This window comes from Anoplophora glabripennis, unplaced genomic scaffold, assembly GCF_000390285.2.
Source record: "Anoplophora glabripennis isolate ALB-LARVAE unplaced genomic scaffold, Agla_2.0 scaffold1203, whole genome shotgun sequence".
Classification (NCBI taxonomy): domain Eukaryota; kingdom Metazoa; phylum Arthropoda; class Insecta; order Coleoptera; family Cerambycidae; genus Anoplophora; species Anoplophora glabripennis.
Genome location: NW_019417424.1, coordinates 44055 through 63338, shown reverse-complemented (window position 1 = coordinate 63338; position 19284 = coordinate 44055). Strand labels below are relative to the sequence as shown.

The 19284-nt window shown below is 31.3% G+C and overlaps 1 protein-coding gene across 2 annotated transcripts in view; it reads right to left on the bottom strand.

Moving 5' to 3' along the window:
* The window catches only part of LOC108914744 (probable multidrug resistance-associated protein lethal(2)03659), a 66260-nt gene that overhangs the window by 7655 nt on the left and 39321 nt on the right, over positions 1 to 19284 (bottom strand). For both annotated transcript variants that reach the window (XM_018720615.2, XM_018720616.2), the window contains 8 exons: positions 13318 to 13633; positions 13085 to 13261; positions 11718 to 11905; positions 10764 to 11101; positions 8473 to 8703; positions 1479 to 1709; positions 1100 to 1401; positions 806 to 1051 (listed from right to left, as the gene is read on the bottom strand). In XM_018720615.2, coding sequence (XP_018576131.1) covers positions 806 to 1051; positions 1100 to 1401; positions 1479 to 1709; positions 8473 to 8703; positions 10764 to 11101; positions 11718 to 11905; positions 13085 to 13261; positions 13318 to 13633 — 2029 coding nt within the window. The remainder of the gene's footprint in view (positions 1 to 805; positions 1052 to 1099; positions 1402 to 1478; positions 1710 to 8472; positions 8704 to 10763; positions 11102 to 11717; positions 11906 to 13084; positions 13262 to 13317; positions 13634 to 19284) is intronic.

Sequence of the window (19284 nt, the reverse complement as noted above, 5' to 3'; positions counted from 1 at the left end):
ACCTGAACATAAACATTCCTTACTTTTTTAAAAATATATTATATAAGTTTATTATAAATGCACGATTTCAATCATTCAATGTGCCAACTTAAATTTCTAGTCACACTGAGATAGCATGTTTTTACTTAAAGATCTGAGTTAGCATGTTTTCCAAGCTTACGTTGAGGTAGCATGTTTTCCAACTGAAATTTGAGATAGCATGTTTTCCAACCGAAATCTGAGATAGCATGTTTTTATACTAAAGCGTCGAATAGATAAATACAATACAGAAATATAATATAATACGTTTATAAACGCGACTTCCACTTAAATATAACTACATATTTTTGAAGAAATTTTGGGCCAAGTAAAAAAAATAAATTATTTTTGTTCCCGCACATATAACATATTTTAATAAATGCAGCTTTATTATATTACTTTACTTACATTCCTAACAAATATATAGACCAAAGATACATACAGATTTAATACTGTTCAGCTAAATTGCTCTTCTGGTAGCATCTGATCATAGGTATTTAATAACGACATAAAACTGTCAAATCTATGCAATAACACAAAACCATGTACTAGATAGACTAAATCGCACGTGATAAGTCTGGAAATGCCTTAAGTCACGTAACCCTAGACTAGTTTCATCTCTCCTACATTCCATCCATAGTATACTATATTAGATCCCTGGTTTAAACAAAAAAAGTAATAATAAGTGAAGCTCTGTTTCTGTTTTGATCAGATTCGCTTTGTCTTTAATTTTTAATACTGTATACATACACTTTCTCCCTTTTCTTAAGATCTAAGATCTACTTACATTTTCGAGGGCCTGCCATAACATATCATCAGTAACTTTTTCGAAAGGATCCAAGTTGTATCTAATCGAAGAAGAGAATAAAACTGGTTCTTGAGGAATTATAGAAATGTTTGATCTAAGGTCATTCAATCCAATTGCAGAAGTGTCCACATCATCAATTGTTATTTTACCTTCAATAGGAGCCAATCTAAATAAGGATGCAATTAATGTCGACTTCCCAGCCCCTGTTCTTCCCACTATACCAACCTGGAAAAATATGTTCGAAAAAAAAAGTCGATAAGTGTTTCATAATACCTTTTCTGCCTGATTAATTTCCATATTTAAATTTTTCAGAACTGGTGGATCTTCTAAAGTATATCTGACATAGACATTGGTAAAGACAACTTTACCTGAATTTGGCCAGTTTCTATCCGGTTTATTAGTAGGTAGAGATTCAAATGGACCTTCTTTATCAAGTTTAGTATACTGCAAAACTCTTTCCACACTTGTCATATTACTCGTTACTTCTGCTGTTTGGCGAACTCCAAATTGTAACATACCCGTTAATATCAAACTTTGAGATATTACTAGGCCAACGTTTCCACTTAAAGTATTTTCTACAATCAATATGCAATTTTTAAAATACACACATTATGATGTTTAAAAATAATAATAAAAATATATAATATATTACCATCTCTAAATATGAGAAACTGATATGTCACCATAGCCAAAAATATTGTACTAATAATATCCAAAAAAAATCCAAATGCTTCACTGCTTACAAAGAACATAAACCAGGTACTTGTGTGTTGATCCTGTAGAACATCAAACTCTCTTGTTATCATACGTTCAGCTTTTGAGGATCTTATTGTCGGCATTCCATATAAAGTTGCTGAAATATGTGAGAAAACTGGTGCTTTTGCTAAAAAGAATAAGTTAAACTAAGCGAATGAATGAAATACAGAAAAACAGCAGTAAAACCCTTTTTTATGTTGAAGTTTCTAGGCACCAATAAGAACACCTACTTATACAGCATATCCCTAGATTAGACAAATGAAAACACGTATGGTGTTCAGAAATGTGGTGTTGTATTTGGGATTTATCCCAGTTTGTTTGAAAAACAAAATCTATCATGATTTCAAATATATAAAATTCAGTAAGCTTTTAAAATTAGAAAAGAATAGATTTTTCCACTAGTAAAGTGCCATTTCTGTAAGACATAATGTTATTAAATTCCAATGTATTAGGCCCAACATTATTCTTAGCATAATTTCAGATTTTTTTGTTAGCCAAGGTGTCCTTTCTGTACAAAACATCTTAAAATGTTTATTTCAGTTCATGTACAACTTTCAAAAAGGAGATATTTAGATCTTGTATGAAGCCAATGTTAATTATGTTGAGTCGTATTAAAGTTTGCAACAAAAGACAATTTTTGTGTAGTAGTTGATTTTCGATAGTTTTATATGGTACAGCCATAATGGTGATAGATACAAAAAATATGATATCGATGTCCCGTTCTCTTCTTTTGAGTTTACTTCACTGGTATCGAAAGATCTTGGTTAATTTGATTAGTTTTAGATATACAGGGTTTCTTGAAAACTCGCCCATTTATATTAACCTCTCTACCTCCGTTGTCATTAAATTTAGAAGAAAAAAGTTTGAACATAATGAATAATGTTATCAATTAATTGCATTATTTTTTGTTTTATTTCTTTTTTGTCAAATTCTTTTTTAAATACCTATCGTCATAAAATTTCACAATTGCTTTTACGCAAGTCATTTGGTATTATTTTTCTTAACGATTGGCAGTTAGATTTCTGAAAATCATTTAATAAAAATTTTCCCATATGACGTGTACTTTATTGGCGACACTATATATGGAAATAATATTAGTTTAAACTTAGACTTTATTATTTATGTACAGTACAACCTTGATAATTCGGATGTGTAGGGGAAATGGGGCGTTCTGATAAGCAATTTGTCCAAATGAGCAAATATTTGTTTTCTTTGTGTTGTAAAACACATACAAATGGTCAAACAAATCTTTACCAAAACATGTACTAAACAGTGTGTAACTTTGAATGGAGTTCATATTTACAACCTTTGACCCTTAGCCCTTAAGTGGTCGCTATATGAAGTGACTTAAGTGGTCGCTTGGCGCATTTTATACGCCCCATCAGAAAGCAAGTATTAAAACTATACCTGATGTAGAATTTTATTCTTATTTACATGAAACATTTAATAAAATACTGGTTTATTTAATATTTTATTTATTGTACAAAGATACATAACGCTCGTACATAGGTGCAAAAAGTATATGTAATAGTAATTAGGCGTAATTATACTAAAATTAAAATAATGTCTTTTGCTAGATTACAAAATTTTTTTTACAAAATAAATTGTTTTATAAATAAATAAAATAGAACAGGAGAATACTTTTGGGATATTTTCTTCAGGCTTATATCTATGCAAAAATTGTTTAATTTCTGTAAGCAGATTGCGAATGCTTGCTCTCTCATTACCAAATGAGGTTTCATCACTAACATTCCCAATTTTTTTAGAAAAATTCTACGATTTTTACCATTTTGATGATATGCATTGAATATTATGTTCGCATTCAGACCGGCAATATTTAGCAGCTGGTAAAAAATTACCAAAGGCCATCGCCTGGTGCGCTTTTGTACAGAATATGTAGAACACATTTGGTCGAGTGTCGACTCCTCCTTTGGTACTATTATAAAACAGAACTATATCTGGTTTCTGGGTCGCACAATCTACATCATGTTTGGTATGCATAGTGGAAAGCAATATTACTGCTTTATTTTTTTTTTTGAACAGTAAGACACTTGATCCCTTGAAAAAGCAAAAATAGATGAATTTATGGGCCTGCTTTTATTCGGTAGTAACTCTGCTGGAAGTTCCTTTTTATTTTTCTTAGTGTTCCTACCAATGTGATCTTCATTTCAAGAAGCTTTAGAACCAGCGGATAACCAGTGTACCAGTTATTGGTTGTTAGATTTCTATTCTTATTCTTGAATGGCTGAACTAGTCTGAGAACAACATCTGTTGGAGAATTTGAAGATTCGTATGTACCGGGAGGTTGCTTACCACAGTATACTTCTAACTTAGAAACGTAAAACGTTTTAGAATCGCATAGTGCGAAAATTTTAATACCATATTTCGCCGATTTGTTTGGAATGTACTGTATGAAGCTGCAACGACCCCGAAACGGAACCAGCATCTCATCTATGGTTAAAAACTCTCCAGGACAATAATTTTTTTGACAGATCTGTAAACTTGTTCAGAATCTCTAACTGCCGCTAGTTTGTCCGTTGTCTTTCTTTGTTCACGATCATTTATGTCATCAAGTCTTAGTGCCCTCAGAAGAAACAAGAAACGTTTATAACTCATACAAGCTTGAAATATGGGCAATCCAGTACCGTCAGTGGTCCATATCTCCCTGAAATCTGTATGACTAAGTTTCTTCAATCCTGAAAGATATAGTATTCCGAGAAAGGCTAACATCTCTTCTTTACTTGTTTCTTTTCCATCTCTTTCTCGGGTGTAATGTTCTTGTGTACTTCTGATAAAAATATTTGTGTAAGTTACTATCTTCTCTACCATGTTTTCAGTAAAAAAGCAAAAGAATGCATTTATTTCGTCGGAAACCTGTTCTCTGCTTAGAAGAGGATGAGGTAACATTTTTGTGATATTTTTTGCGTCAGTTTTGGCAAACTTACTTTTCAGTGGGTGTTTATTCCACAATACATTTTTATCTCTACAGACAAACATAGGATTTCGAAATGTCCCTTCTTCTGTTTCCGATTGACTATTTTGAATAGCTAATAAATCTTCACCAGCACCTTCTTGTTCTGAACATGAGTTATGATCACTGTTCTCGATTAGTTCATCTGATGCATCTTCATCAGTGCCTCCCATATCATCGCTCTCAGGTTCTTCTACAATTTTCTGCATAATGGCTTCCATTTTAGCTTGGGTAAGCCTTCGAGGGTCTTTTACTGGCACCGTAAACCTATGTTAACACATTTTATTACGTTAATACGTATATAAAGATATACATACATATTTCCAGAATAAAAAAAATTGTTACTTACATGGTCGCGTGGTGTACAATTTACGCCAGTCAACATATAATCGCTGCTCTCAGAAGTTCACTGACTACTAAGAACTGTAATACTGATCCTATATACAGAAGACTATGTGTAAGGAGGATACGTGGGCGGTCCACCCCCACCGGTGCTTAGTTTCTAAAAACTGCAGGTTTAGATTTGTTTGGTGTACTTTTTACGCCTTAGCGACCACTTAAGGGTTAGCAACACATATAAGTTTATTTTTTCAAATTCCGTTGTAAAACTGATTTTTTTAACCTTCTTTTCGTAACTTTCATACCCCGCCACTGGAGGAGTTAGTGTAAACCCAAACAATGGCATAAGTTAGTTGCAGTTCATATACACTTAAGAACTATGGTGTGCATTGTTGTTAAAACTGATAATTTAAACAAAAGGTTGAGTATTTTATACAAAAAAGATAAAAAGAAAAATTTACTGTGTTCATCAAGAGCCCTATCATCCCACATAAACGAAAATATAATTTTTTCTTAATCTAACAGAAAACTCAAATAGTAATAAATAAATAATGATAAATGAGATACACAAAAGTAAATAATCTGTTTACTCATCTGATTTTGAGCAAAATTGCCTCCATTGCTATCCAAATACACCTCAACTAAGTTGAGTCAAGAGTTATCTCCTCCGTTGCATTTTCTTCTACATCACTCACAAAATTCTGTGGTAAATATTCATGTTTCAGCACCTAACTATGATATATATTCCATGAAGCTCCAACTTTCGTTGTATAGTCATATGACATACTTGAAATCTTGTGGCAAAGTTTCTCACTATAAGTGAGACCAACCCCAACCAACATTTCTTGATTGGTATACATGCATTTTCATATCACACAGAAGCTTGAAAATGAAAACACAAAAATACACTGGAACTAACAGGAACAGATTCTGCTAAAATTTAAACTGATTGAACTATTGGTCCCGTTTTCATTTCGTTTGTGTCATTCACCGTTTAATTCTTCTTGTTTGGTTTTGCTCTTGCTTTTTATTTATTTTGGATTAGTTTAATACGTTAGTAGCTGATAAAGTGGGTCAGTAAGAACATATTTTATTTAGAATTTTCTAACTTTTTAATAATATGTACTTGTTTTAACTTTCCTAAATGTGTCCTTATCTACATTATTTAGTGACAGTAGTATAGTTCAGCTAAACTAGGTCAATGTCAGAGGGCATTGACACAGGTTCATAAATATATACACCATAAACAAATTGTAACACATTGTTTGTAAAACTTTGATATGATTTAAAAATATATTTCATATAAACCAGATTAGTAAGTATTTTTATTTATTTTTTTTATTATGTACATTTTTAAAACAGCAAAAATAATTAGTTAAAAATATAATAATAATCATAAACTTGTTTTATTTATTTATTAGTTAATATTTAATTAATCATGTGTTTGCGGGGACCGCCTAGCCGGGTGTCTTGGCCGGTGGATTTCGATCTGCCGAGGTAAGCACCACGGACGCAGGCTAGAATTTGGATGGGTGACCTAAGGGAGGCTCGGGGACGTGGCTGTGGCAGCCTACCAGAGACCTGGGTCGCTCAACATTTGCCGCATGCGTGTGGGCCGCGATAAATGGTAATGAGAACAGAGCAAAGAAAATCTCTGTAACTCAAGATCATGCTATCACAGATAAACTGTACGAGACTTTGCCACCAAGCCACCTGTGTAGTAATAGGATGGTTTGAAGAAAAGTACTCGAGTAATGAAGGAGAGTGTACAAGGGGCCTAATAAGGCCTAGGTGCCGCGGTGGAAAAACAATTCCGACATACATACATACATATACACACATCATGTGTTTGCTTATTTTATTTAGTTTATTTATTTAGTTTTTTTTATTTCTAAATCATATTATTATTACTTCTAAGAATCTCTAATTGATTATATATGTTTCTTTTTTCTTCTTATCGCATAAAATCTGTGCTTTTCAACGGCTTTATTGGCAACTCCCCACAAGATAAGACTTGAATGGTAACTCTCGTTGAAATTAAACTTAATCTTTTGTACTATTTTTATCTCTTTTGCTCTGCTATTAAACTCTGATGTTTTAATTACAAAACCGGCCAATATCAGCCATTGTTAAGTACCTACTTTCCCGTGCAATTGTGTCATTTTAAAGGTAAGAAATCCAACAATCGTTTTCTCTTAATATCCTCAGTTATTTCATTAACAACAATTACTGTCATATGAAATTGAACCAGTAATAAAAATACAGTTTATTTCAAAACACATGTAAAAAAATATTTTTTTAGAAACTGATGACTTTATTATGGTGACTTTATAGTCGGAGAGCTGGTAACGCATGTTTCATGAAGTGTTTGATGCATCTTAAAATTTTTTAATTCTAGTATCTATGGGATACCAAGCTGGAATACCTGTGTTGGCTTGACCCAACCCGGGACACCTGGCACTGCGCATAATAGAAAGGTGTAATAAAATATAATCCAAAAAAAATGTTTGATTCAGAGGCCAACAAACGTTAATCAAAAGTTTAAATAATTTAACACATAAAATATTAATTATGTTTTAATTTTTTTCAGAAAATGAACAAATTTTTTACGGTCAAGACATGCTTTCAAGTGATGATTCTACAGAAGAAGAATCGGAGGACAGTAGTGATGAGGAGGAAAATTGAAGATACTTTTCTAAACATTTTTATGAAATGTACTTGTAACAAATATTTTTTATGATAATAAACCTATAAAATTGATTATACATTCTAATCGTGGAATTTTCAATAATAACCTCACAATCGCTTTAAATGGTATTTTCTAAAAAACAACTTTGGGGTGTATTAATTAAATGTAAACCCCCTCAAAAGTGTCTGCCTTATTAAATTGTATGTGTTAAATTATTTAAACTTTTGATTAACGTTTGTTGGCCTCTGAATCAAACATATTTTTTTGGATTATACTTTATTACACCTTTCTATTATGGCGCAGTGCCAGGTGTCCCGGGTTGGGTCAAGCCAACAAAGGTATTCCAGCTTGGTATCCCATAGATACTAGAATTAAAAAATTTTAAGATGCATCAAACACTTCATAAAACATGCGTTACAAGCTCTTGGACTATTAAAATAACACATCGCTAAGTATTACAAAAGCAATTTTTTTATTAAATTATTCTTTTGATTTAAAAAAGTAACAATTGTTAATGTTGACAAGTGTATCAGTGCAAATGTATCACCACACTAAGTAAACCACAATAATTAAAATGCAGCTGAAAAAACTTAATATAACTCATTTATTTATTTAATTAAAAAAAGCATTTTATATTTACTTTCAGAGGAACGCATATTATTACCCCCAAAAAAATTATCCTCACTTAAAGTTACATCCTGTATGTATGTACATATATTCCCTATACAGGTTTAGTTCAGGTTATAAAGGTTTTGTTCAAGAGAAAAATATGTGGATTTCAATTGAACGGGCTCTCCGGATTACTGGATGCCCAAATCCAAATTGAAGTATGTTTGGATTATCAAGGCTGTACTGTACTATTTAAATTCTACCTGAGGACTTGAAACTTACTAGTTCCTTCCAAACGTTTTACATCCTGAGCAGTTTCCAGATATATAAGCCTGAAGTAATAGAAAATAATTCCAAGAACTATCGCTGGGGCAACCATCCATGGAGTTACTATAAAAACCATTACCAGAATACCAAACATGACGAGAAAAATTTGAAGTGCATCCAGTCCCGCTCTGGGCAATAATTCATCTACAGCACCCATATCTTTTGAGAATCGATTCAATATCCTTCCTGGAAATTAATAGTGAATAAAAAATATATAATTATATACTGGGTGATTCCTAAGTTGAGTCGTATTTTTTATAGCTTGTAAAACTCATTAAAATAAACATTTTTTTCAAATACTAATTGTCAAGAATCTTAAAAATAATAAACATTAATCAGGAAAATAACATTTAGTCTAATTCTGCCTGGAATTTAAAAAAAAAGTTAAAAATGACCACCCTGATCCAGACAAAGATGGGAACGATTTATCCAAGAGTCTGGGCACCTGCGTAGGGTAGGTATAAGGAAAAATTTTTTACTTAATTGTATCAGCTGCCTGTTCTGTGTGCAATAAGTTCTTCTCTTATGTTAACTAAGGTTTTCATTCAATCCCATAAAAATATATCACAAGGGTTAAGATCTGGTGATCCGACAGGCTCTCCATGACCTACCTACATAGTATGGAAAGTAATGTCTAAAACACCCGTGCTTCAAGCCTAAAATGGACTGGCATTCCATCTAGTAACAATGACATGTTCTCTTTGTGTTTCAAATCATGTAGAAGACCCAGTTGATAATTTTGCAACAATTACAGAAAACTTTGGCCCATTAAACAAACTGGCAAGTTAAACATTCAACAAGATTACTGTTGATAATATTTGCTAACACATACTGAAAAACTATCTTGAACATTTGATTGCCTAAAAGCATTATTAACTGACCAAATATGAATATTGCAAAAATTGTTAATTCCATTTTGAATAAATGTAGCCGGTTCATAACCAAAATGTTTTTATTAAAGTTTTGTTTCATTCCATGATGCTGTAAGTGATACTTGCAAAACAACTTTGTTGGGATGGTCTTGTTGCTGTAAGGTTTGAACTCGTTGCACACGAAATAGATTTTGCCACAACGTTGCCCAAATTTTGACAGCAACATTGAAAAATTGTCCTTCCTGTTGTACGCTTTCCCATATTTTAGGTTTTCACGCATGTTCTCCACGATGTTCTCGCAAGTCAATATGTCTCTTCCCTTTTATACAACTCGAAAAAATGATCGCATTGAGGAGTGAAAATACAAGAAAATAAAATAAAAATATTCAAAAAAAAAATGAGAAACATTAGGTTTCTGTATCATTTTGAATATTGATCAACTTTCTTTTGCTTAATTTATGAGCAAGGCAATTTTTCTCATACTTATGGAAGGTTGTAGCTGTCTTATTTTGAAGTTATTTAAAAAATATTATTTGAAATATTGAGTAGTTCTACACACTGTTGATTTTTTAAACAAAATATAGCGTTATAATATTCCACAAATAAGTACAGGCCTCGACTATATACACTCAGACGTATCAAGCTAATAGGAGAACTTGTTGCCCGGTTTGGGAAACCAATTCTCGCCCGATGGGAAACGAACTCAAAAATGACATGTGCGCTTGGACCATTCGGTAATAGATGGCGCAATTTTAAGTGCCGATAGNTTTAATTTGAACGATAATTTCGACAAACAGAATATATCTCCAATCTTGGTAGGGCATGCGAAATGCGAGAAGTCACGCCCTTGAAACGCCTTCGCCGTTTTTTGCATACTGACGTAGTCGCGCTTTATTTCCTTCGTTTGAATAAATGCAGAATGCCATATAGTGCGACATCTAACAGAAGTTTTGACAACTATTTCAGTGTTTATTAAGGACTGATAGTCTTAGTGTATATAGTCAAGGGTACAGGCTATTCTCTAAAAAAAGTTCATGGAGCTTTCATATGTTTTGGTTTTGAGGTCCAAGGCAATTTTTTTTTTTTTGATACTATTATTCACATTTGTTTTACACATTTCCAGGCAGATGGAATGATCGTATTTGCTAACCAGTTAGGTATGAGACTTGAATTATTATGATTATTATCATATTATTCAATCGATAGACCATATGACAAATATGATCAAATCACTTTTTGATAAATATCATCCAAACAGTTAAATAAAAAAATATCTCAATATCAATCACTCTGTATCCTAAAAACCAAATATATCTGGACCTATTAATTTGTTAGTAGAATACTGCAACAGCTTATATGTCTAAATAGACTCACCTGATGGATTTGTATCAAAAAATCGCATTGGAGCTTGTAGGACATTGGAAAACATTTTATTGTGTAAATTTATGGATGCAGTCATGCAAATTTTATAATACAATAGTGATCTAGCAGTAGTTAAAATTATGGATCCTATAATGAATATCGTATAAATAATAATATAACTATCTCGAGATCCAATAGAAGTGATATCAACTTGATTTGTGACATTTTTCAAAGTATCGTTAATTATACTGGGGGTTTCAGTGGTGGTAATATTAAAATTATTTGTTAAATTCCCTGTTATTAAATTTTCACTTGGAGTTAATTGGTATCTGAGTTCTTCCATATTTGTCCTAAAAAATAAAAAATTGACCAAACTCTTCATATTACTTGCATTTTGGCAAACTCGTAATTCGTTAAAAATTTTGTGGTAAGTTACTGAGAAAGTTCCAAGATGAGTTCAGCTTTGGTTTTGGAGATACGAGTGATACATATCATAAAACTCGTGATCTTATGTATAGAGCATATCACTTTAAACCTTTAAGTTCACTGTTTTTTAGATGGCCTATCATCAAGGTCAAGGTGGTTCCTTAGGTTTTTGGGGCTGCTGATTATGAATGAAGTCAGAATTTCAAAATTTAAGATGGCGGATCCAATATGGCGGAATAAATTTTTGAAATTGAACCAAATTCGACCAAATTGGGTATATAGGGGTTTTCAGGGTCGCTGATTATGAATCCGAGATCAGATTTGCAAAATTCAAAATGGTGGATCCAAGCTAATGGTCAAAATTTTAAAAATAAAAAATTAACGAATTTTTTTGATATATGATAACTTTTATTATTTTAATGAATTACGAGTTTGCCAAAATGGGCGATTTTCGGAGTCACTCTTTATCAGGAAGTGAAGAAATTGGTTCTATGTTTTTTTTACATTACATGCATAAATTTATTTTTACTGATTACTTACCAATAAGTTACCCATAAATCTGAAGCATTTGATGCCATTTGTGCTATTATTAATAAGAAAAATAAAAATAACAGAAGGAAAATAGTACCACCAGCTCGACAATATTCTAAGTATGTCGAAGTGGGAATAGCACCTTTCTCAATCAATTCATCTGTTTCCTGTGGCTCATCTTCATTAACTAATGAACTCTAAAATTAAGGTAATGAAAAGCAAATTATTTAAAAGCAATGGGTTTTTTTGTTTTATTAGAAATGCCTAATCAAATAAAAAGAGTAAATGAAAATACCATTAATAAAAATTAAAAAAAAGTTATTAACTTCAACTGGTTTTATCTTTCAAATTGTTGCTATTCATAATTCTAGTTTCAATTTATTAAGAGTAAATAAAGTTTTCTCAAATATACGTTTTGGTTGTAATGAATTTGTTAAGTTTTCTATTTCACGACGAGTTCTATTGTTTGAAAAAATATTACCTTTGTACCTTGTTACTTTTAGTACTGATTAACTGAAATGTCAGAAAAATGCATTTGAAAAGAAAAAATATTTTTGGGCTTTAAATTTTGCAATATATGGGGTGTTTCAGAAATAAATATAGGAAGACATAGAAATTAACCCTTTTCATTCAATTCATGTTTAGAGTCCAATTTTTGGAAGGTCAGTTAAGAATATTAAAGAGAAACAAATGTTGATCTTGTATAACGTAAAGTTAAAAATATATTCAGTCTGATAAGTTCCTATTCTCTGGCACTTTATATCAGCCATTTCAAGAAAATAAATTGTGTTTCCACTGTTTTGCGATCTTGATTAGTTATCCTCTTACTTTTTCTTTTTTAGGAAAAAGAAGCATGCTATCTACACACATTAGAATCAATGTATTTTTCTACTGTCATTCTGCTGAACAGTACCTAAGACATTACAACAATTTTTACTGTGAAAGAAAACCACATGCAATTTTTCCATGAATTATAAGTACACATATAAGTATCTAGATACGATCTTCTTAATATTTAGAACCGTTAAGTTGGACAAAAGACACTTCAAATTTCGGTGAGTGAGTAATACCCATGTTATTTTTAGAGCTGTTTTAGAATTTTTTTTTTTTGGGTTTTATGGTAATTGTGACAGGAACAATTTTTTAGAATTATTGTAAATGTATTTGTTTTTTATTTTAATACCTTAACGAATTTTATTAAAAAACATTGTTTGTATTTTAGAGCCCTGAGGATGGTGTAAAATAACACCGAAACGTTGGCAATGATTTAAAATATAGTGTTCTTTTATTTATTGATCTTTATCCCACTAAAACCTTGACTTGGAAAATAAGTTGTTTCTGAAATAATCTGTATATTTGGCAATATCTGAACTTACTCCAACTGAGGTCACGGACTGCAATCTTTCTCTACGAACTGAAGTTACTGACTGTACTCTTTCTCTATGATCTTCTTGAATGTTTTCCTTCTCATTTTCTTTTGCATTCTCTTGGTTTAAGCTTCCTAGTTCCGTTTTAGACAGTTCACTATATGTACAAATTTTCTCAATCCTACCCTATAAATATTTCACTATTTATTACACTTTTTAACAAGATATCGGAATTAACTCACATTGTTTATAATTACAATTATATCTGCTTCTTTTAAAAACTGCAACTGATGAGTAACTAAAATTCTTGTTTTATCTTTCAAATACTTTTTAAAGCATTCATGAAATAAGTGTTTTCCAACGTGTGTATCAACAGCTGACAAAGGATCATCAAGTAAGTAAATATCAGCATCAGCGTAAACGGCTCTTGCCAAATTAATTCTTGCTCTTTGCCCTCCACTAAGGGATACACCCCTTTCTCCAACTAAAGTTTTGTCACCATGAGGAAATTGCTCAAAATCTCTTTCTAAGGCACACACTTTCACGACATCTTTATATCTACAATTGGAAAATGTCTATAATACAGATTCAGTTTTAAATAAATGAACTATAAATTTTTTAAAATGAACAATTTGTTATAGATACATATGCGTGCTGGTCACTTCTGTATTATAAAGCAGAGAGTAAGGCAAGAGTTATTTTTACGGTTGTTAGATGAAGTAAACATCTGTAGTAATGTACTTTTATGACGAGTCACGTGAGCCGAGTATAACTTTTTTATCATCAAGGACTTACATTATCCCTTTCATCCTTTTCATTATATAGGGTGTTTATTAAGTAGTTGTACAAACTTTAAACGATGAATCTTTGAGTAATTTTACGATAAAAAGTTCATACGAGTATGCACATGGGTCTACAACTAGTGAAAAAATGCATTTTTTATTGATTGTATTGCGATGTGACAAACTTAGATCATTTACAAGACTAAGACTGAACTACTTCTACAAATAAGTTAATAACATTTACAATATTTGCTGAAAATGACCTTCGCCTACTGCAGCACATGCATCAATTCGCCTTAACATTGATAAATTTCAAATATACCTGATAGACCAAGAAATAAGGGTGAAAAATCATCAAGAAATCGTGAAAATTACTGGGCGTGATTTTATTGTTGGAAAGTCTTGGGAGTGATAATACAAGAGGCATCTCATCTCGTGGGTGATGAAAAAAGTATAGCGTCATTGTTTTTTATCAACTAATAGGTCAAAAATTCAGCATTTTTCGTTCTATGCATTGTAAAAAAACTTAATCTTAGCAAAAAATGTTCAACACACGATTTAATCTAGAGCAACTCATCTTTAAAATGATACTATAAGTTAAAAAGTGCTTTTCCTTTAATTGTTAATAACTTTTTAAATAATTAATAAAATTTCATCAAACTTTCCCAAAATGTGAGTTTTTATATCCTTAAGAGATGTGCAAAAGATGGGCTAGATCAGTCAAATAGTTTTTGCAAAATTTCACTTATTTATCCCATTTTTGCAAAAAAGGCCCATTTTCAAATGACTATTCCGGGGGCAGGGTTATGACGAAAACATTCTTCTAGTTCAAGTTAGTTCTAGTTAAAAAAGATTAAAATTTTTTTCAAATTTAGTTGTAAAAAAATTGCTAACTCCGGACCTATTGGTCATAGAAACTTTTTTTTTTCAATTTGTAGGTTTTTTTATGAGCTTTCGAATGGTGTATATACTTCTTTCAAAAGTTAAAACTGCGGAGTTATTTATTTTATTTGTTTATTAGGGAAAAAACATAATTTGGTAATAATTATACAGGGTGGTCCGAATTTTATGCAGGAAACTTCAAGGGCAGATAGATCTCTTTAAAATAATATGTGTTTGCCTTATATAGGTCTGGAACGGCACCGTTTTAGAGATACGGGGTGTTGAAGTTGTCAAAAAAAGTTGATTTTTTGTTTATATCTCAGGAATCTATTAACCGATCTCAATAAAATTTGGTACATATAATGTATGATAGTAGGCCTTATATCCCCTGAAATATGAGCTTTAAAGGTTCAACCAGTGGTGTGCAACTGGACAGGGGTCACCCCAAGAACATTTAAATAAAGGGGACTATGCATGTCACAGTCTATCTCATATGTTGGGTGAAGCTAGACAAGGGGAAAGCAGAGGGCTTTATTTTCATCCAACTGATGCGCGCGATTACATCTCCAATGTCGTACATTTTGGATGGGTCAAAATAAAATATTTTATAGTCCTAAGTCAATATATTTCAACAGCTACTCAGTATTTTTATAATAAATATATATAATATTTTTATAACTTCTTGGAATCCCAATAACTGTAACCATTTCTTTCTTGTCGCACCATCCCCAAGCATCCTAAAAACGTTCACATTTCACTTTTAGAATACTGAGGTAAATTTTTAGTGAGAGATAATAATATATTCCCAAAGGAGAACATCAAATGGTTGAATGAATGCAAGTTTCAGTTGATTGCATCTTTGGTATTTTTATGTATAAGTGAACCATCACCATATTTTTTCTGTTGTATATATTCAGTTTTTATGCTTGTGCATTTAGTAAAATTGTAAATATATTTTGGAAAAGATGAAAATGATGATTGATTAAAATTTGTAATGTTGGGTATAAGGGATAACATTGAAATACCTATAAATATATTAAATATAAATAATGTCTGTAACTTATTTGTGGTGCAGCATTTTCCTTTGATTTTAATGGCCAAACGTGGTTCATATTATTGTTTTCTTACTATTTCAGCAAAAATTTTAAAAAAATACCAAGTCAGTTTTATAAAATTCAAATAAAAGTTACCCACACGCACGACAATGCCCACAGTTGCATATACATTCCAAAGTCACCTTCAAGCACGCTTACCTGTGGAAGGATAGCTGATGTGGATGTTTATAATCCAATTTCTTACAAATTCTGCACTGTCTAACCATATTCACACCTTAAAAGATTATCCAAAATATATGTATAAACACTAATCACGTTTCACTTACTAAAATCACAACTATTTTCTGACAAGAGATGCCATATTCTGCCAACTACGGCAGAACGAACGAGGAATACGCTACAAATTATTGCGTAGTTGCCAAGTCTTGGCAAATATGAAAAATGAAAAATAGTTTAATATGTACCTACAGAATTTAACAATATTGTATGCATAACTTAATAATACTATCCTATAATAATAATTTTTACAATTGTGATGAAAATTGCGATAAAAATATTAAGTACATTTCCAGTATAATTATACAGCTGACAACAATGATACAATTAGACTGTGAATAGACCAGGCTTCATCTAGAAATGTAAATAAATAAGTCCCCTTTATTTAAATGTCCTTTGGGTGACCATTGTAACTGATTTATATTTTACTGCACAAAATACGTAAAAAAGGTGACTTTAATTTTTTCCCTAAGATTCGCCGTTTTCAAGTTATTCATACCAATACAATCCCCTTGTGGCAGATACTTCTAACGATAATATTACAAGAATATTTGTTTATCTTTAAAAGTAAGTGCAATTTGTAAGCACATCAATAAAATTATTTACACTCCTTTCTACACCACCTGTGAGATAGTGTGCGATATAAACAAAAAATTATTATTTTTTAAAACCTCAACACCCTGTATCTCTAAAACGGGGCCGTTCCAGACCTATGTTTAAGGCAAACACGTATTATTTTAAAGAGATCTATCTACCCTTGAAGTTTCCTGCATAAAATTCGGACCACCCTGTATTATAAAGTCTCATTTTAAAGACGAGTTTCTCTAGATCAAATTGCCTGTTGAACATTTTTTGCTAATATTCAATTATCCTGTTCCTTAGACCTTGTTTGTTTTGGACTGGAGTTTTGTAAACTAGTGATTTCAAATGATCCCACCGAAAGATGCAGCACGCTTTTTGCGAATTTTTAATTTTTTTTCTAATTTTCACTAAGTAATGATAGTAATTTGTACAGTGATAGTTTATCATAGCACACAACTCTTATTCGCTTATTTTGCAAAAACTCTTAATGATTCAACTTACAAAATTCCAATGCAGGTTTAATTTTAAACCCATTTTTTTACAAAACGGCTGCTTTCAGTGGCAAATACCTTTTGCAAAATTGAGTGGAAAATAGGTACGTTTAGTCAAAAATGAATAGTGCGACACAAAAAAGTTATGGTTATTTAAATCCAGATACAACACTATATGGCGCCCTCTAAGATTAAACAAAAAACTAACAAAGAGAAGGTAAAGTAGTCGGATTTTTGTAATTTTTGATATTTATGGTACGTGTAGTTTGGAACTTGAATAAGAATTTTTCAAAGTAGTTCGACGCAACGTTCATAAATTACCGAGATAATCGATTTTGAAGTTTTACCTGACAGTTAAATCCACTAGATGTGACGCATTCTTCAACTGGGAGCGTGGCCTAATTGGTAGCGTTCGGGACTGACAGTCACGAAATCGCTGGTTCGAGTCCGTCACGTGACTTTTTTTTTTTTCAAAACGCACCATATGGTTTTTTATTATTTTTTTCATCTCGAAAATTATGAACAAACGAAATATAATAAATACTTATGTATATGTAGGAATATTCTCCAAATATTTCATTAAAATGCACAATTGGTTGATAAACAATACTTATTTATTATGAATTAACAATAAGATTTCATTAAAAAAAAACAAACGAGGTCAGGTAGGATGTTCTTTTATTTTATATTTATGTTAGTATTTGGGATTTTACGCAATGTGGTACGAGCCAAAATGATAGCTATCATAAAAAAATGGGAAGCAGAAATTTTTTAAGCATCTAGCTTCCTTTCTTTTTCTTTTTCTCATCTTGAAAATTATGAACAAACGAAATATTATGAGAACTGTATGTAGGAATATTCTTCAAGTGTTTAATTAACATTTTGAGCTAGATTCTGTGGGTCATCCACCGTGTTTAAAAAAAACCGCTTACAGAACACAGTGCTCGGGAATAAAAAATTTCGTTAAATTCCACAAAGGGTAGAGAAGCATCGAAACTATGTGATGAAAGAACAATCTTTCAAAATATTAACGAAATTTGCTTCAACGTCGATATTTTCAAAAAAAAATTCGCCTGTAAAAACATAACATTTACACGACATGCTAGATGCTTAAAAAATTTCTGCTTCCCACGTTTCTATGATAAAATCATTCTGGCTTATGTCACACTGCGTAAAATGTCAAATACTAAAAATAAAATAAAAAACCTACCTGACCTCGTTTGTTTTTTTTTAAAGAAATTTTATTGTTAATTTATAATAAATATTGTTAATCAACCAATTGTGCATTTTAATGAAATATTTGAAGAATATTTCTACATATACATAGGTATTTATTATAATATTTCGTTTGTTCATAATTTTCGAGATGAAAAAAATAATAAAAAACCATATGGTGTTTTGAAAAAAAAAAATGTATGTCACGCAAAGGACTCGAACCAGCGATCTCGTGACTAACAGTACCGAACGTTACCAATTAGGCCACGCTCTCACTTGAATAATGCGTCACATCTAGTGGATTTAACTGTCAGGTAAAACTTCAAAATCGATTATCTCGGTAATTTATGAACGTTGCGTCGAACTACTTCGAAAAATTCTTATTCAAAGGTCCAAACTACACGTACTATAAATATCAAAAATTACAAAAATCCGACTACCTTACCTTCTCCTTGTAAGTAAATATTTAAGTTTCTCATCATCAATGGTCCCAGTTTCTCGAATCGTCAAATTGACACGTTATTGAACAAAAATATAATCGAAATACCAAACAAAAATTTTTTTTGGGACATTACCTCAAGAACCAAGTCGTTGTGGACTCATACAAACTTTTTATTTTAAAATTAGTCAAAGATTCACCCTTTAAAGTTGGTACAAATACTTAATAAACACTGTATCATCAACTTTTTTAGAATTTCTATTATTTAGTTATCACATTTGAAATATTTTTTGCGATTTTAAGTTATGAATAATTGTACTACAAACATTTTGTAGATCATAAACCTGTAAATAAATAATAAATTAATAAAAATATTAATTAATTTCTTGATGATGAAAAAGCAAATGTAAAATTAAGTTTAGTAGAGTTTGTACAATACGAGCTGCACATAAATTGTTATTTATACTATTAGGTTATATTCTTGTAT